Here is a 21512-nt window from a genome sequence, read left to right on the forward strand (position 1 = left end):
TAATGTATTGTTTTTATTCTTCATATTTTAATTGTCAACTACGAGTACTATAAGAAATCTAACAATTCTGATAAAATCGATTAAAAGAAGAATAGAAATTACAGCGACAGAAGTGTATATGAAATATTAATTTATTGGGCCCTTTTATTTTCCATATTTTAATTGTCAACAACGAGTACTATAAGAAATATAACTACCTTGATAAAATTCTGATAAAGTTCTGATAAAATCGATTAAAAGAAGAATAAAAATTATGAGGGCAGAAGTGTATATGCAATATTAATTTCGTGGGCCCTTTTCATTTCACATATATTAATTATCAACAACAAATACTATAAGAAATATAATTATTCTGATAACGTTTTGATAACATCGATTAAAAGAAGAATAGAAATTACAGCGACAGAAGCGTGCATGAAAGATTAATTTAATGGGCCATTTTTATTCTTCATATTTTAATTGTCAACAACGAGTACTATAAGAAATCTAACAAGTCTGGTAAAATTCTGATAAAATCGATTAAAACAAGAATAGAAATTATAGAGACATAAGTGGGTGTGAAAAATTAATTAAGTACATCGCTTTTATTTTTCGTATTCCATTGTAATTGTCAACTACGAGTATTATAAGAGATGTAACTATCCTAATAAAATATTTCTCCAAAAATTATAACCTGTGGAAATAAAAGAAATTAATTGTAAATGAAAAATATTTGTAAATCGAGGAAAATATCGTGTCTGGGGTATGAAATTCCAAGGGACAATGATTACGAAATCATTGGTAAACGCGACTGCCATCGAGCAGCTTCTCTTGTTTCGCCAGGGTAGATCTACAGTTACGAGGAACGTTGCCAGGAAGCGAAGTAGAAACTGAGCCAGAAGATGTTTCGCAAGATCTATGTGACGGAATACGGTACTGTGCTTCCATGGAACATGCCCTTCGCCACCGTGAAGATTCTTCTTCTCGAGAACAAGGGGAGGAATTTTTCCTCAAAGTTCATCTCGCGCGAGAAAGGGCAGACAATTTCTGAATTTTCTGATCGCTTCACTCTACCCTGCCTTCCTTTGACGCCAATGTGAATACGAATACAAGTGTCTTTGATATTTATTGCAACAGTGATGCGACGTTTATTATACCAGTGTCTATGAATACTTGACTCTCCATTTTTCCCTTTCTTTCATTGAATTTAAAAATTAATTAAAAATAAAATAAATTTCGGGGAAGAATTATTTTTGTCTAAAATAATTGGGTGTACGTGGGAATAAATTTTTAGGTGATCAACATGTTTGCAATTGTGTGACGTAGGGAAATCTATCCTGGATGCTTGGAATTATTTTCGAAGAATTTTTCACATGCTGCAAATGTTCAATTACGACTATGTAAAATTTGATAAATACATAAGTTAGAGATATTATATGATACATCATATGTTATATGGTTTATACAAGATGGACTAGGCAATTGGGACACGTTTCCTTCTTGCAATTAGAAAAAATTATTATTAGAATTATTATTAGAAAATTATTATAAGTTTTGTTGTAGTTTTAAAAAATTATTGCATTGCACGATTCAAAGAGATTTATATTTCCAAAATTGCGTTTTTCTGTGTGTAACAGTGAATATGTATTATATAGTTGCATAATTTTTCACCCAGGAATGTGTATATTGTTCTATGTGGATTTGTCTTGATGATAAATCACCAAAGCAGATAACCCTTATTATTTTCACAATTAAATAACGATGATGCTTGGTTATTAATGTCTCCGAATTTTTCGCGAAATTAAATAGCTCCGAGTATAATTTATTTTTCATTATAAATTCAAATTTTTCGCGAGAAGATAGAAAATTGAGATATAAAATACTGGGAATGTGTGTACTTTTGGGAATTATTTTCGAAGAAACTATTTACTCCATCATTCTGAAAACTATGAGGTTTTATTGGGTAACTATAAGAGTATAGAAAATAATTTTTTTAATTTAAAAGAATGTTGAAATTTGGAATTATAAAGCGTATTTTTAGCGTAGTGCTTCGATAACAAGATCTGAAATTGATATTATTCCCTATATGACCAAAACAGGAATACAAACAATTTTCTTACTCTTTATGAACGTACTTAATCGATGAACCTTTAAGAATTGTCAAAATGAGGCAATTTTCAAGAAAAAATCTATGTTTTCGCAAAAATTTTATGTCTACCTGTGTATAAAATGGTTGATTAACACTAAAGCTACTGACTTATAACAAGTAGCTGTATATATTTTACAGAAATGAAGATAACTGTAGTGATACAAGAAAGACGAATAACTATTAATAATTATGTTTCAATCTGATTAAAAGCAAACCTAAATTTTGTCAAAAATAATTCATATATTCCCAGAAATTATTAAAATAAAATATCTGAAACCATTAAAATATTTTGACCCCACTGATAATCCCAATGTTAAATTATTTATTTTCCATCTACACCAAGAATCCCTCTCAATAAAGAAAATACGTATCTAAAATTATTCATAAATTATTCTCCTCTCGCATGAAGTATCCCTATAATTTAATTTATCACAAAAGAAAAAAAGGAAAAGAAAAAAAGAATTCATCTCAGAAAATTTAAACTTATTAAATAAACGTGACCCCACAAAAATAGACCTCTTAAAAGCAATCGTCCCTATCCTCCACCATTCGTTCCTAATTGCAATTACATCTGGAATATCCACGTTCGTCGATCTAAAAATATGCAAAGCTCTTTCGCCAGTCCTGGGTATCAGAGCACGAGCAGAGTCGTCGCGATTTCAATTTAATTCTTATCCACTAGACCCCGAAAGGATTTCCAGCCGCATCATAGACACCAGGCCGATATCATCGTGCTATTCTCTCTGCGAAAACGCACTCGAATAAAGACGATCGCGCAATTCTCTCACCGATCGACCTACTGGCCCGTTTCCCGCATTTCCTTTTCCTCAGCTTCGACTCGAAACGCCGTTGGAAATCGCCTTTCTTGCCAGGCGATTCGTCCCGTCTGCCGAAATTTATAGCACCCACCCACGACCCATTCGAATCCTCGTCTGTATTTACTGTTTCGTCGCCAATCCACCTATCTCGTGCCACGATCTCGTCAGAATTATGGCACGCTCGCGTCCTATTCGTCATCGCCGGTTCACGATCCGCGCGGATCGACCACGAATTCCCTTAGTAGCTGCTCTCCGATTTTTACAGCCACTTTCGAAGTCGAATTGATGACAACGGTTAGAGATCGAGGATCCATCGAAGATCGGATTCACCGTTTGGGTTGATGGTTCCCTGTGATTTGGAAGAATGGGTGGGGTGGGACAAACTTTGTGATACGCGTTTCCCTATTCTTGTTATAATTTCTGTAAATTTTTAGTAATATGTGAAGAATGAGAATTTCACGATAATTAATCATTCTACGTTACCCAATTAATATTGGAACTGATCATTTACTATTTAATTTTAATTGATTAATTCTACAAAATAACAAGCAGAAATTTATTTTAAATATAAAACGATAATTATAACAATATAAAAGTTAATCAACACAACGAAATTAAAATTAAAAAAGAAAAAAATTTTAACTGTGGAATTAATTATTCTGATTAAAGTGTATAAAAAAAAATAAAAATTTCTCCATATAAAATCAACGACATGACCAGACTTACACAAAAACTACAATATTCGAACACCAGGAAAAAATATCGGTAATAATTAAACTAAACTATAACTAACTATAACTATAACTAAATTAAACTAAACTAAACACCTAGAATCGAAAATACCTTTTCTAAAACGAAAACCTAACAGCACAGCAACCCTTTCCCCCTTGTCCCATTGCGAAAGAGCATCAGCCCAATCGTATAGAGTCGGAGCGAAACGAAATTAAAGCGCAATCTAAATCCCATCCGCCACCCCTAACACACTTCCAGCCCTTCGATCAAGGATTGGGAAGTGGTTCCCAAAAATTTCCTTAACCGTGCGAACTTCTCGATCGCCACATCGAAAATTCGCGACACGTGCAATTTGCCATCCGCCGAACTCCTGTTGGATCATTAGCGAAGTATGTTCGTCACGTATCCTTCGACGAATCGGTAAGTCCCAAGTTCTAACTTGGAGGGTCGGGCCATAGTCGGAAACACGTTTCGATATTCCTACATCCGTGACTTAAGCCATGATCACGTGCGATTTATGAGGGATTCGTAAGTGATCCCGGCGTGGATCTCTCCTTAGGTTTATCCTTTGTGACAAACTGCGACAAATGAGGACTCGTAATACCGTTTCCAAGTGTCTGCATACTAGTTGGCTTCTGATAGGGTTTAATGCCATTTTGAAGATATCGGTGGGCATTTTTGGGGATATGTTAGTATAATGGTTAATAAAGATAATTAGGTGTGATATCGTGGATGTTGGTTACAAATATATTAAATACTGTAGAGATGACTTTGGTGGTGATATATATATATTATAAAATGTTATATTATTATATATTTATATATAAATATATTATAAAATATATTATAAAATATATTACATATAAATAATAAATTAACAGTGTGTAAGTGATGATTAAACACACGAATTGTCTCTCTACACGAATCTACATCGATTCCCAACTTAACACTAGAACTACCGATCTTTAATGGGTACCTAATTATAACGTGCATAGATTACAGTAATTTCAACGATACGATGAATATGAGTGAATATATTGATTACAGTTCCTTCTTAGTATGAGTTGATACCAATTTTATTCTTAAAGCAAGTGTATGTGTTCGGTGATTGCAGAAAGGAAAATTCTGAGACCAGTCATTTTCACTGGGTTGGTAGTTCTAGTGTTAAGACAATGTTCAATGTATTGTATTTGTCCAGAATATCCTGGCTGCGTATGTAAATCAGACTGGAATTTCATATTTATTGGAAATTGAAGAAAAAATATTGAAAATAATTTCTGACTGGGTACAAAGACCTTATTTTTGAATATTCTGATACATATGTATCAGAATACATACTTGTTTCCTTTGATTTGTAATAACAAATTCAGATTATCTATTCTCGACAATTCATAAAAATTTAGTATGAATAAACTAAAAAGTTTTAATTATCTTATATCGGTATATTTCTTTTAGAAATTATGTTTGGATTTCTCTACTATCAATACAGTCTATTCTCCAATCAGTATTACATAGATATAACTAATTCGATTATCTTTGGGAAAAATCCCCAGAAAGTTCTGAAAAATATACTTTACATTAATTTATATTAAATAAAATATATAACCACTACTACTGACTACACGAAGCAACAGCGTACTGATAAAAATTAGTAATTCAAAGAAATTAGTGATCGAATAAATATGGCATCGAATACGAGGTTCGAAAATACGACAAAAATTATCGTTTACTTTTTCATTTTCGAACGTTTGCTTTTCATCGGATTATACAATTTTTGCAAAGCCAATTTATCCCTCGCATACCACTGTGCGGCTAACTATTTCAACAAACTTTCGCGCTCGATGATCCGCGAAAGATCGCAAATAAAAAAAAGCCGCGAATTTTTTTGTCCTCTGTTGTTTCAACGCCGTGTCCGTGATTTACTATGGATCCGAAAAATCCCAGCAAGGCGGCTAAGGTAGCGAATATCGCGAATTTTTTCCCCATCCCCGATGCGACGTGTGCCACTGATTTATTGAGCTGTTTCTCGCCCAACTCGAGAGAATATTCGCGATTTCGACGATGGCGAAAATGTTAAAATAATTATTATTCGCTGATTCGTCTATTTAAAATTTAAATTTTTAAATTTCTCCGAACGAATTTCGATATCCCCGTCGCGGGATACCGTCGTCTCTCGAATTTTCGGTTACAACGAGCTATAATTATTTTAAAGGAATTCCGACAGCTGTTCGAAACAATGTTACGAGATCAGCATTGCAAATGGAACGAATTTAATTCATTCAATTTTGGCCACATATGAATTGGCAGTGTTTAATTAGTACCAATTTCAAATATGCCTGCTACCAGTTCTGAATTAAACGGGCATGTCTATTTGCAATTAACGAGTGCAATTAATTATTGACAGGCAGTCGCGATTAATCAAGATCGTTGGAAACTTTCGGAGAACGAGTGCCATGCGAAAATATTTTATGTTTTTATGAAATTTTTGTGTCGAATATTGGAATATATGGTACATAATATGTGTATTGGATAACAACAAAAAAAAGAGTTGGTGAAATAATTGACTATTTTGTATTTTTAGAAAATATTTAGTAAGTAGTTTGATATAGTCGAAATTTTAATTCAAAGAATTTCTGAAATTTCATAATTATTTATCAAAATATATTCAGAAAATTGTAACACGTATATATGTTAAAAATGAGAAAGAAAATATTTAATTCTTCTCCATTTCATCGTCAAATATATTATAAATATATAAATAATTATGAAATTTCAGAAATTCTTTGAATTAAAATTTCGACTATATCAAACTACTTACTAAATATTTTCTAAAAATACAAAATAGTCAATTACTTTACCAACTCCTTTCTTTATTTTTATCCAAAGCCTCTATAAAAAACAAACAAGGATAAACAATAAATTTCTTCAGAAAATATTATCACCATGCAATAATCAACAAATGAAAACGTAATAATTAACATCAATGAATATCAACATAAATTATTCTGAATCCTTCTTTACTTCAATTGACTCCATAAAACCCCTCCTTATATTTCCTTATATTAAATAAATTACTACCTCTCCAACATCTTATGAATATTTCGTCAAAATAATTTTCAATATTCTCCATTTCAAAGTAAAAATTGCTTCCCAAGAAATTTCGATAATTTATGTGCGTTTATCGGAAGTCTTTCATTTTAAATTTCACTTTCCATGAAATCCAAGTTCCAGGAATTTTCGTCTGTCTAAACCAGTGCAACCAATATATCTCGACACACGGAAATCTCTGCAATGTGCCTCTGCATTTCCTGTACCCTTCAGGAAGTCTCGCGTAAACCGCGCTGCAATGGCGACGCTTCAGGAATTGTTCTGTCGCACCGGCGAAATTAGTATTCTGGAGGAAAATTTGCGAAATGGCCGCGTTACCGTGCCGGGTAAACACGAATCAGGATTCATCCCGAGGAATAATTGTCCCGGATCAACATTACTCTCTTACGAGCAGTTATCTCCTTCGCTACGAGTCCTCTGATTCGAAGTTTTGATAACGCGCCGCGATTTCGTTGCTGGGATTCGACATCCGCAGGAAATCGCGGCATTATCTGTTTAGATAGTCGCTTTCCTGTACGACAGTCTGACTAATCGAAGAGCTTCATTTCCGTTTACATCCCCCATGGCAATTTTCAGAAATAAAACCGATATCGAGACATAAATTTTGCGAGTATTTAATCCTTAAGCCCTTGGCTTATAAACACGTGTGAGACTCGTGGTCAGGTTCTCGAGCCAAAACTGATTATCACGAGCCTGGCTCGTGGTAAATCGATCGGGTCAAGGTTGACTATCACGGGTCTGGAACGTGGTACGTCGGTCGGGTCAAATATAAACGCCACGTGTCACACCTATGGTTTGTCGATGTGCTCCATTTCAATTATTAACCTTTATTGTTTGTTGTTTAATTTAATATAGCGTTTAGTTCTAATTATTTATTTGTTTCCAATGTTTCATTTGTATTTTTGCGATTTATTAAATTAACTTTTCTCCAATTATATTATTCTAATAGCTACGACACTCTACTTAAGACAGATTTGCCGAGCCGTGGAATGGCTCCAAGCTGTTTTGGGACCACGCTGTTGAATCTTAAATCGTAGGGCAAGGGGTTAACCCTTCGCGAACTACGGTCCCATATATGGCTCGCATAAAGCTCACATAAACCCATTCGTTGTGGCCACATATGTTTAGAATTTGATATCTTGGAGTGCTATCAACGAAAATAGATACTAAGCAAAAATGTGCTCTAACAATTTGAAATGCCTATGGTGGTAGCAACTCGACTCCATGTTAACTGGTTACCTTCGAACTGTCCTGTTCGTAAAGAGTTAATAAACCTCTTCTACATTTTTATTATTATTCTAAATTCGAAAATTTTCCTTTCTAAAGAACAATAAAAGGAAATATTAGAACTCCCTTCTAAATGAGGAAAACATACGTTCCACGATTTTTGAATAAATTTTTATCGTTCGTGTATACTATATATACCAAGAAGCAACCGATGTCTATAGAACCAGGCAAGAGTTTCAGCAAGAAAGTGGACGATTAATTATCAGGGAAACTAATTAAAAGAGAAACTATTCGATTAAAGGAAGAGGGGCAAGGATGAGAGATGAATTTGCAGGAAAAGGGATGGATTTTTCGAGTTGCAGGAAAATAGTGGAATTTTGCAGGGTGAATATCCAGATGTGATGTACGATCGCGGAATGGTTGTACGCGGTATGCAGCCGAGTTATACGGAGGATGTTACACAGGTTCCTAATCCTGAGAAACTGACCCATAAATCTTTGAGTACGCTTGTCGGTGTCTAGCACCCACTTGGGTTTACGATACGTTAATTGCCATTCACTGCGATTTCACTGAGATGTTCAAAGGAGGAAGTTAGTGGCCACCACCCGGCCATTTGTTATTATTAGCGGCATAAAAAGCGACGCCATATTTCTTTGCAAGCAAATGAATATCGATTGCGTTGCGTCGATATCGAACGTGTACTCTTCGCGTAAAATAAAATTAACGACGTTGTTAATTTATTTTAATTAGCCCCTGCCATCGAGTACATTTTATATACGGTATTTACACGAGATATTTATCGATATTAATGGACAAGCTTCTTTAATCAAGAATTACGAGAAAATAATATCCCAAATACGAAGGAATCCGTCGAATGAAATTATGGAGGATTTTACTCGTTTTAGAGGGAATTTCAATGTTTTCGAAATTGATCAAAAATAGTACAGGGTATATGGGAGTAATTAATTACGCGAGAGAGAATTTGCGATAGAAAGTTTGTTAAAAAAGAGGAAAATACATTTGCATGGAGCTGCTTCTAGCGAAGTAATTGATTGCTGCTTAATTAGCAACTTTGTTAACGAAACATTTTTCATCGGGGTAGGTTGCAGCACTTTAATAAATAACGAAAGTGCTTGCTCGGATTAAAATTTTGATCATTTTAAAGCGAAGAATAATTCGCCAATGAATAACAACAAAAACGCATCCATTTTTCAACCCCACCTAAATAACGCGCGGGAGATAATAAATATTGAAGGAAAATCCGCAAAAATTCTTTCGCGTATAATTCTTTCATAAATTCAATATTTCCAAAAAACGAAAGAAAATGCAAAAATATATATCACTGGAATCCATTCGTTCCAATGGGAGACGTGAAAGCGTTACCAAAGCCAGAGACTCGCGAAGCTGCATTCACCCCTTCCCATCCCCGAAGATCCCAAAATTCGACGTGGGTCAAATTATACAAACACGGTATACGGAAAATCCGAGCGAAACACCGTCGATTCAGAACCCGGCCATTCAGGAATCCCGCCAGAAAAGCAAAACCCACCGGTGTATCCTGCCCCTAACGAAGCTCCTCCAGCATCGCCGAATTTCTACAACCCCCGAAAACGACATTCTTCCCAAGAAACCAGGTCGTGAATCCGAAGCAACTGGTCCAGAATCTCAGCCGTGTCCACCTTCACCCAACAAAATATCCAAACATAATAAAAAGAAACTCCGTGCTGCGCTCTTTCCACCCTTAACGAACCTCCTCTGGCCGCACAAAAATTTCAATGCAGCCCCCCGGTGATCAAGCTCTCCGGTTATCGTGTACCGAGAAGACTCCGCGCGCGCAAGAGAGAGAGAGAGAGAGAGAGAGAGAGACAGAGAGAGAGACAGAGAGAGAAAGTGAGAGAGAGAAAGAGCAAGGGAGAAGAATACAAAGAAAATAGAGAAAAATAAAGAGGGAAAAAAGGAAGAACGATAGGGAGAAAAATGAAGAGGAAGGGAAAGGGAAGATTAAAAAATAGAAATAGCAAGAAAAAGAAAAATGAAGAAAAATAGAAAAATAAAAAAAAGAGAAAAATAAGGAGACAAAGGGGGAAGAAAGATAGGAAGGAAAACGAATGGGAAGGGAAAGGGAAGATTAAAAAAAGTAGAGACAGGGAGAGAAAGAAAAATAGAAAAAATTGGAAGAATAAAAAAGATAGAGAAAAATAAAGAGAGAAAAGAGGAAGAAAGATAGGAATGAAAACGAAGAGAGAAGGAAAGGGAAGATTTAAAAAATAGAGAGAGGGAGAGAAAGAAAAATAGGGGAAAATAGAAGAATAAAAAAAAAGAGAGAAAAATAAGGAGAGAAAATAGGAAGAAAGATAGGGAGGAAAACGAAGAGGAAAGGAAAGGGAAGATTAAAAAAGTAGAGACAGGAAGAGAAAAAAAATAGAGAAAAATAATGGGGAGGAAAGGTACAGAAAGACTGAGAAAAACACAGAGACACGAAGTAGGAGGAAACACGAAGAGGAAGAAAGAGAAGAGACAAACACACGGAGGGATAAAGAAAAATAGAGAGGGCGTGAGAAAGAGGGCGAAGCAAAAAAAAAAAAATGTTTCTTCAGGCTCTTTGCATGTATACGTAGGTCGCGAGACGAGCATTCGCAGACGAGACGTTCGCGTTGAAAAGGGCAACATCGGTGAAACCCTTGCTAGCTTCGACGATCGACCCACTGGCCCGCTTTTCAGTCTCCCTCTCCGGCGTTTTTTTAACCCTCCTCGACGTTGGCTCTCGCTCGGATTCGCGGCGGACGAGCCACTTTGCCGTGGCCGGAAGCGAAATCCAACGATTGCTGGGAAATCGATTTCTCCCTTGTCTCCTTTTTCCAACGCCCGCCCACTCGCCTCGGGTCACCACCGCGGAAAAGTTTGTCGCCGTTTGTCCACCCCCTGCCAGAAACCACCCGCTTCGTTCCGTTTCGATCAGCCCGTCTGCAGCTTCGGTTAATTGCCGTCGCTCAAAGGGCCCCGTTAGACCACTATTTTTCCTAATCCGGCTTTCCCATAGGCCCTACTTCGACTGTGTCTTCGGTTCAGATTCGTTATTTCAGGTTCCGGTTGGTTCGAGTGACGCATATGGGAATTTGTTAAGCAGCAGTTAGGGAATTCTAAGGATATCGGTCATTTTCGACTCACGTTGTTGATTTTGGACAATTCAGAAAGGGGCTGTGAAAATTTACGGGTAAGTAGTACCCCTGAGAAACGCGAGGAGTCCCGCGAAGCGCAAAATTGTACTGCAAGATATTCAAACGTGAAATTTCTTTAGGGGATTCTACAGGTAGAAGTCAATTTTGATTCATATTTATTGTTGATTTTGGATGATTTAGTTTGTAAAACTTTACTGGTAAAATTCATTTTGTTTTCGAAGATCCTGATGCTAATAGGAAGCCTATATCGATGTTACGTAAATTTCATTTTTAATCAAGAAAAGGGCCTAACTTAGGGGTCCTCTAAATCCTAAGAAACTTCACACTATGTTAGGTAGCTCTGGTGATACCTGATATGGATTTAGATTTATTGTGCTGTTACTGTAAGAGATTCCATTGCTACTGTCACTTCCTATATTCTAAGCATCCCCAATCTTAATCACAATCATCAAAAATTCTACAAGAATTTTTAATTCGCTCAATTCCAAGTCGTCAAACCCATGGATCACAGAAAAGAGAAGAATCCCATCCTGGACAATGGAAAATCAAAATCAATGGCTACCTGAACAACTCAGGGAATCCTCAGTTGTTCCCCGAATTCCAGAATCCCCGAACAACCCCAGGAACCTCTTCAGCTGGGTCGAAAAATCCAAGACACTCGGCCAAGCAGGACCAATCTCACCTACCGAAATTACAAGCAACAGCAACGACAATAATTATCGTGGCAACGTAATAAGTCCGCGGCGCCAGCTTCCGGCACGGAATTGATAATTCAACCGCACCGCAGCGGGCCAAGACGGATAACGTACAATTTGCGTCGGGTCGCGCGTCCGCGCGAGCCGCCGGCGTAAATTACGTCGAAACACGAGGCGAATAATAAATTCTGTCAGCTCCTTCTCGCTGCCTCGGCCCGGTATCTCGCGATATACGCGCGGCTGGGCTGCAGGGAACCGCCAGCACCCGCGGATGCGCCACGTACGCGATGAAAAACGACACCACGGTAGCATCAACGAACCAGAACGCGGGAATCTTTCATGCCAGGCTCGGCGAACCATCTATCGATCGCGATCGATATCTGGTACCGCGAGTTCCTGGCTGGGTCTGCTAATTAGGCTGTTCGATAGGGAGAAAAGACATGGAGAACCTGCGCAGCTGGACGAATGGTGGTTACGGACAGCTTGCTCATACCACGGGTAACTACTGTGGCATTGGTCAGTGGACCGAGTGATTGTCAGCGCGATTGATGAGTGTTTGGAACGGTGCGATAGTGCATAGAGAGCATGCTTAGACTAGACTATCGGTAGTGCGAGAAGAATGAACGAGTGCCTAGTGTTAATCCTTGAAATACTATTTCGGTGGTATTATTACTCATCAGGAAGTGTCATATTGCAGACCCTGTACTATACACCGACTATACTAGGTACAGCATAATGGCACCTTGACGCTTAAACATAAACGCCAAGTACCTGGAGTATGAGGCAACGGTTCAGTTTGTTTTTTCATTTGTAAACCCTACTTCTAAATTTCAAATTTGGAAACTCCATCCAATAACAAAATACATAGACCTGTAGTGAGGACATTCTCACCCCCGCCACTAGATGGATACTGACTTCGAGGACTTTCTCGCAAGTCCTCAGAAAACCTCCAATTCCTATACATATAACTTCCAATAGTGTATCCTAGTCTAAGGTAGGGTCTGTTAGGGTAGCTTTACTGACGAGTTCACTAGTAGGCCCGGGACGAAACGTTCATCCCTTCTTTTTTTCCTACCGTCCCTTCTATCGCCACAGCCACAAACCTACCAAGGGTCTACATAAATGCTAGACATAGTAGCTCGTGGAATATAGAAACAGACGATATTAAAATAGCGACACAGTCTACTTACTATTCGAAGTCGAACCAAGTCTTCAAAGAATTATCCATCACTAATCGTTGTCAAGTAATAAGGGCCTAGTGACAATATACACACCTAGGATACACGTGGAATTTTTGCACGTTTGGCAATGTGTAGTATCAGTACGTAGTGTGGAAAAATAGTATGAAAAGGGGTGCCAAGGGATAAGTTGAAGAGCTGCTAATGAAAGTTAATCTACTAAGAGATGCGAATCGCTTAGTGAGATATATTTTATTTAATATAATAAATATTTTTGAGAAAAGGAAACCTCTGTTCCTGCTACATCCATTCCTGCACTATTAACCTTCGTTACCTGTCAGCTATTAGTTCCCTATTGTATACCGCTCACCTGTCAATCCCTTTACCTATGCTATCGCCTATCGACCAGAGGCCTAACTCTGGAATTATCGAAGGAGTCAAACTGACACGTTTCAACTATTCTATTTTGTCAATTTCTGGAAACATATACCTGCTTTTGATCAAATTAACGCTGATTTTTATTTAAACAGAAACGTAATTATGTATGCATAGTTCTTTGTCGAGCCGTTATAATTATAATTGTTTATGGATAATATAATTAACTATTCATTAGAGGACGATAGTTGTAGTGTTTGGGACCGGGAGTGCAAAGAAAGATTATAATTTATTGATCTATAACTAGATAATAAAAGATAACGTCAGATGCAGATCACAGTGCTAGATTGCTTACGCAGAGTTTACGTCAGATCATGCACAGTCAGAGTGTAGCTCCGCGACCAGTCCCATTGTGGCTACGAGGTTAAATATTAGACTAACACTGATTGATTCGTCATGAGGCTAATTCGTGACAGTTATCAGTTGAAGAGGCTTGCTCACGTGATAGTCATGTCGAAAGAATTTGCAGAGAAAAGAGATTACGAAGTTGGATCGCCTATCTCTTGTAACTGAACACTGTCTATTGATTACAATTTTCAGGCCTCGTGTCGTACTCGTGTAAATTCGATCGTTAAGTCGGGTTCGTAATGGAAGATTAGGGACATCTGCAACCTCGGTAGAGATAGACGTGTCATAAACCTTTGACATGGAGTATGAGCAATTGTGAACACGAGGCTTGCTCCCATCTGGCCTAATCCCTATGATGATTTGTTCCATCACCTTGCTAATCTGCCAATTATCAAGGTCATCGACGGATGCTCCGGATCACTATTCAAGGAAGACTATACCGATTCTCTGATTTTATCACTTGCTTGCAAAACATCCAAAGGAAATAAAAGAAGATAATCAGATAAATAACTCGACCTAATATAAAAATATCTCAGAGATTATTATTAATATGATTTTAATAGATGTGTATGCATACACATAAGTAATGATTCAAGTGCACTTGCACGTATCTAGTTAAAAAAATAAAAGAGGAGGTTTTTAAGGAATAATTTTTGAAGGGGTGGGTTTCAGCTGCTTTTATATTCCTATCTGTTCCGATGAAAACGAAATCGTAAAGAAAGCCTGTGAGATCTCTAAAGAACGGAATATTTATGCACACTGAAAAGATCTTGTCTCGAGAAGGTGTTAGAGCAAAGTACGTTGAAAATAGCTCTTAAGTATACTGTCAATATCGTAAAAAATACATATGCGTGCATAAAGGAATGTGATAATAAAACACGCGAGGTAATGAAATTTCAGAAACTCGTATATTTTTCTTATAATAAAACTGGCTTTTTATTTAAGATAGCACTGTTATTGTTCCTTAAAATGTCGATTAAAATTCAATTTCCCCCTCGACGAAGATTATTTAATGTCAATAGGATTTCTAGCAAGAGATTTTTCAACCCTATTTATGCATTACCCTCTGCAGGGATACAAGAGAAGAAGAATAAATAATAGAGATCGATGTTTGGAAGAATTACGAGAGAAGAAAACGAGGAACGTAATTTTTTACTGTGGGATTGGAATATATATGGTTCTGAGAGAATGCGAAGAGTGCTTGGGACATGGTCATAAAAGAATGAATAGCTGTTAGGCTAATACCTATGAATGCAGGACGAAAGTGACCGCGAAAGTGAAAGAGAATCATTTATGACTGAGGAATTTTGGGTGAATGTGATGAAATAAAATAATAGTAATAGAGGTAGAGAATTATAATGAAAGAGAATAAATGCGTAAGGGTATACAGGGTGTGAAAGAAGTGCGCATGAAACAATAGTTGTCATGGAGAGACAGAGTTCTGAGTGGAGAGTCTTGAGAGTATAGTGAGCGATTGAGAATGAGTGAACGTGTATCATCTTTGAGTGAAAATAAAGCTGTTATCGTTATTAAAGAAGCGTCTACACTTTTTCAAACCTCAACCCCTTATTTACTGGGGATTTAAATCGAAGTAATCCTCTACATTATTATTTTTTGATATTAAATTATTTTTAAAAAGTGCAAATATGGCTTTGCAGAAAAAAACGAATTTTTTCTGAATTAAAAATAAATCGAGATAGGCATATTCAAAATATTCAGATGGTAAGCAATAAATAACCGTGAATTCGATATTGAATATCGTGCCAAGCAAACAACGTTATTTTCCCTGAATTTTTAGCAAAATAACGCTGCATTAAATAACAGGTCAGAATTCAAAACAAGATGAAATTTATTCATATTCACTCCAGATATAAATAACGGGATGAAAATAAAAGAAAATCGTAATATCATTTCTGTTTATTTATTTTATATCCTTCTTACTATACTAAAATATTGTTTCGAAATTATATTTAATATACAATAAAAGTTACACGAATTCCAAAATTTTTGCAATGGTCTACATATAGAATATACAGAGAAATACTAAACGTTACACGTTTCCATTTTCCATTCATATTTAAAATTCCAAACCTAAATTCTTTCTATCAACTTTCGGTTATATCGTACAATTTAAAAAAAATATACTAAATCTGTAAAACAATGTTTCTTCTAATAAATAGTATTTTAAATCCTGTCTTTCAGCCCTATCGATTAATAAATTAGAATTTTCTTAAACCATGATACACAGCATTTTCTACAACTACAATTATTACGATTGGCAAAAATTAAACAAAATTATATCCTTCTAGTATATAATATTTACAATTAAATTGCAACACGAATTAAATAAAAATTTACAAAAGAGATAGTACCTGACACGCAACATTTTCTACAACTAGAGTTACTATGATTGGCAAAAATTAAACAAAATTAGACCATTCCAGTATATAATATTTACAATTAAATTACAACACGAATTAAATAAAAATTTACAAAAGAGACAGTACCTGTTATCCAGTTCCAGTTACTGACACAATATTTAATCAACAAAATCTCGAAATCAAAGACACGGATCAGCATCGTTCGACAAAGAAAGAGGAAAAAAGAAATTCTCGTATACACGGCATCATCATCCACTCCGAAAACTGTCAAAACCAGGCGAGATCAAAGAGGGAGGAAATAAAGAATCGGCCCAATTTTCCTCGAGCCCGTCTCTAGACCCGCTTTCGTTCGGGGGGTGAAAAAGGTGGCTCGTTGATCCCGTTTCCGCGTAACCAGCTTGCAACGGTGCTATTGCCAGTCGTTTCGTATCGAGATCGTTCGCGAGGCTTGTTCCGAGCGCGGCGTCGGCGTTAAAGAGCGGAATCGAGGCGGCTGCGTGCCAAAGCGTTATCTTTTATTGCATGGGGATCGGGTCAAGCGTTGCGATATCGTGAATCATCGCCAATGGTCCACGGTTCGCTGACTGACGAATGGAAAAACGGCGTTACGACGCGTGTAATTTACCACGAGCCTCGAGTCCGCGTGTAACGAGGCTGTTATGTAAACCGATAATGTTTCGGGAATACGTGGCAACGAAAATCCGTGGCGAATTTCGTTGCGCGTGTTTGCACTTCAAACAGGTGTGTGTGTGTGCACGCATGCGCGGGAAGGACTGATCGTTGGAAATTGGGGTTCACGTAATTATTAAATTTCAGAGAAATATATACAGCTTATGGGGATAGTGAATGATAATTGATTTACTAAAAACTTTTAATTTGATCTATTTTTCTTTTCAATTGTGAATTCGTAATTATTTCGTAATTTTTTCGTTAATGTGGGGCATTATAAGGTAATTATTGTATTATTATTATTATTATTATTATTATTATTATTATTATTATCATTATCATTATTATTATTATAAAAGTTTTCTAAAATTCTACATTATTGTTGTATCGATATATGAGAAATTTAATTAATTTTTTTATTTGATATATAAAGAAAGTAATACCAGGTAAGGTTATCTTATGTTCTTTGGCAAGGGTAGGTAATAAAACAGGAAAAGCTATTCGATATTTGCTGCGATAAAGGGATGAGAAACGTGGTTGGTACACTTTAGGATTCAAGTTTAAATCCTGTTATTGGTATTCTCAATTTATGTGTTCCCCAGGCGAGGATTGTGGTCTACGAGTTGCCTGATTACACACTGACCGTTTCTACTTGCCGACTGATTAAGGCAACTCCTCGAACAGAGTATTATTAGGCATATAGAAAGTACATGAAATTATGTAATAGGAAGAGAAGTCTCCTTTGTTATATATTTAAAAATATTAGAATTTAGTTTAAAAATAAATTATTCACTTTAAAGTATTCGTTTCTACTTCCTAATGTAATATTTAATTAATTAATTTAACTTCTCCGAGCATCAATCTTTATTTCCTACGTAACAATAAATGAATTTAGAACTCACAATTACTTATACCCGTGACTAATTAATTTGCGTGTAAATAGATAAACTAATAAGAAGATTTATTTAACACAATAACAGCACGACATAAATTATAACTAAATCTCGTAAAATAAATTCGCTTCTAACTGCGGTATAATCTCTTGAAGACTCTTTCACACACAACGTCTATTTGTAACGACTATCATTCAGCTACTGATTGTTTTCTCGCGACTCTCTGTCATACTCGTCACACACACATTCTTCCACACAAACATTCCTTACACTCATACCACACATTCTATGACAACCACTACCACAATCCCCCCCCCCCCTTGTTCCACCTTTTTCTTATGGAAATTGAGAAAATTTTATAAATCACAAATGGTAATAATAAAGTTTAAAAAATATTCGTCATCGTACTATCCTCGAAACGTACAGATCCTAATATTTATAAAACACTTATACGAATATGTTCTATATCATCAGAACCGATGTATCATTTACCTTTCCCATAGAAACAAACAGTTTCGAATGAAAGAATTCCCCATTTCCGCCAAAATATTTGGCGTTCGCAAACAGTTTGTAGCATCACGCTCGTCCGCCATCCACAAATCATACTGATCAAAAAAGAACCGGATGCTCACGTGAACGAGCAGGGCTGGGAAGGTTTACCAAAGATCGGTAGAAAATTCATTGAGCCAAATGTTTCCAATAAATATTCCTCCGCAAAGATTGACACCGAATATACACTCCGGAGTCCGTTGCACGTATTTCGAAGCGAAACAAAAACGAAAACAAACCGTCCCTTTCCACGCGTTGCAACCAAAAACAAGAAAACCGCGAAAAAAAAGTCATAACGCGGCTATTTCCTCTGCAATTTTTTTTTTTTTTTTTTTTTTTTTTCAAGAATGACGCAAACAAATTTAAATGAAACGAAAGCTTTCGATCGAACCGCACACTGTATCGACCGTGCACCGCATCAAAAGCAGAGCTTCGGCCAAATTTAAAGCAAAAATAGAAAACAAGATAAGAGAAATAAAAAATAGAAAAAAAAAATTATATTTGGTTCGTCGACGGGAAAAGCGAGAAAGAGAGACAAATAGGGTGCTTTTACAGCCTCGTTTCGTCGAATCAACTCCGTAATCTCGTTGTCACCAAGTAAACGCCGCTATCGAGCAGAAAATTCACGAATGGCTCGTTTCATCTTCCTATCCTCCGCTTTTTCGATTTTCTTTTTTATTTTGTCCATAAATCAGCAACGATGGGAATCACACGGTTCGTCGGACGCGTTTAACACCGCGACGAACAACGCCAACGACATTAAGAGACCTATTAAGTAGTCCCGGCACTACGATACCGAGGACACTTTCCAGGATTTGGCAGCGGATCTCTTTACCATAATTGCACTCCAAGGGCTCGACGTGTGGCCAATTTGACCCGATAAATGGCTCTGCCAACGTTCTGGCGTCGAACTTCAGGGCTCGCGATTGGGGACGGAATTTTGGACTGGGAATTTTAACTGGATAGATAGTAATATTTCGTTTTCTATCTCTTTTTCTTTTTCTGAATTAATAACGAATTTTGAACCGGTAAATATATGTGTACGAATATGTACGTACATAAGATGAAACTCGATTCCAATAAATAAAATAAAATTATCCAATAAATAAATAAAATAGTTTAAACGCAATTTTGTGCTTCTTTCAGAGATAAATTATTTAGTAATATAAAATGCCTAGTGAATCAAAATATAACTAGGGGTTGATTTCTTACAGATACTAGTAATAAGTATCTAATAATAGTAATAATAAGTAATAATTAAAATTACTAATGAAATATATATCATTAATTTACTCGAAATTACTATTATACTATTGTTAACCACCATTTAAAAAATAATAGTCTATATAGTAACAAAATTAATAAGCAATTATTTATTTTATAATATTTTGTTTTTATTATTTTATTTATTGCAATAATTTATGTTATAATATTGTTCTTATTATTTTATATATTGCAATAATTTATTTTATATTTTGTTTTTATTATTTTATCTGTTACAATTATTTATTTTATAATATTTCATCTCTATTATTGATATGAATTATTATAATTTCATAAATTATCAATAATAAAATAGACAATTATGAAAGAAGCAGCTACGCGATTATTTATTATTTTCTTTCACAGATCATCAATGTCGAGATTGATGATTAATGTGTAGAATAAATATGTGAAGAAACTATGCGATTATTTAAGTAATCGAAGATAAATGTACTCACATCTCCTTTTTCCGGAACGTACTTGGCCAGCCAGCCCCATATGACGCCGAATCCGAGACCTCCGACGACGGCAATGGGGCCCTGGAGAATTTGATACCAGAGTGCATCCTGAGAGAACATGATGCTCTTTATAATCCCATGGATCGCCACCGATGCTGCATCATCGATTCCTGACACGGCTATGATCAAAGTCGGAATGCCCTGAAAGGAAACCAGCAACGAAGATCGAATAAGTGACTCGATTAAACGATTACCGACTACTCGCTGAAATTTAACTTAGGTAATAATTAAATTTCAATTTCTAATGTTGCGAATGGAATTTCGCGAGACGCGCCGGATACAAATGAACGTGCAATACCGTAAAATATTTGTAAAATTAAAATTTGATAATTTTTTAATAAATACCAGAATTGAGAACGGGAATACGATCCTTCTATTTCTAATTTATCGTATTTCATTTACTATTTATTTATATTGCTATTTTATTTCCTCATCATACGTATTACAGTATAATTTTTCTTTTAGAACAGGTATACCCGTGATTCAATCAGTATTTCACAAATTAAACGACATAAAAATATTAACAGATTTTCATTGAACACCGATGAAAAATAATCTATTTTCTTTCCTGAAATTTAAATAACGATATGAATAAAATTTACTACCCTTATATACATCATAAATAAATTATTCTATAATTTTAAAAGAAATGCAAACACACAGAAGATTTATAGAAAAAATATAATTTAGTAATTTATATTTCAAATTATCCAAAAATCTTGTCTCGCATTTTTCTCGAGAAATATTACAATATTCATTTCCAGTGTTTCTTAAAAAAGAAAAATAATCGAATGTAGGAAACTAGAAACTATCATAAATGCATCAACGCTAGTTCCAACCCCTATACCTTAAATTCCCCCGCAATTACGAAGCAAATTTCCCCACAAAGGCTAACAACTAACCCATCGAACTGTAACATGAAAATTCCACTGGAACGAAAGGCAAATTGCATAAACCAGGATAGCGAGTTGAATCAGGAAGAGAATTATTAGTCAGGTTAGAGGAGCAATCTCCTCGAGTTCGATCGCCGGGAACATCATCCCGACAGGAATCGACGTTTTCCGTATTTTTCACCCTCCCCTCGTCCCGCAACTTTCCTTATTTTCCAGCGACGGCTACAACATCCGCGATTCGCGGAAACCTCATTATCGGCTGCAATCAGATTCCCTCGCGGTAACTTCAAAAACCATTAAGGAACTTTAAGCCGGAACGTTCGGGGTCAGTGAAAATAATCCGGCGTCTGATGGATAAGAGTGGGTAACGGGGTTCGAGGAATCGGGAAAAATGAAGTGAAGGAGAATTAAGGGCGAGAGGGGGCGAGAGGAAGGGTCTAACGAGAACAAGCTCGCGATTCTTTCGAAAGCAATCCGACCGCGATAGCTCGTACGGGA

General features: G+C 36.1%; 1 protein-coding gene across 2 annotated transcripts in view; it reads right to left on the reverse strand.

Annotated features, from left to right (window-relative positions):
- Window positions 1–21512, reverse strand: part of Nha1 (Na[+]/H[+] hydrogen antiporter 1) — a 217451-nt gene that overhangs the window by 61723 nt on the left and 134216 nt on the right. For both annotated transcript variants that reach the window (XM_017904712.1, XM_017904711.1), the window contains exon 4: window positions 20062–20262. In XM_017904712.1, the coding sequence (XP_017760201.1) occupies window positions 20062–20262 (201 nt within the window). The remainder of the gene's footprint in view (window positions 1–20061; window positions 20263–21512) is intronic.

The sequence above is a fragment of the Eufriesea mexicana genome, unplaced genomic scaffold (assembly GCF_001483705.2).
Source record: "Eufriesea mexicana isolate 0111107269 unplaced genomic scaffold, ASM148370v2 scaffold3062, whole genome shotgun sequence".
Classification (NCBI taxonomy): Eukaryota; Metazoa; Arthropoda; class Insecta; order Hymenoptera; family Apidae; genus Eufriesea; species Eufriesea mexicana.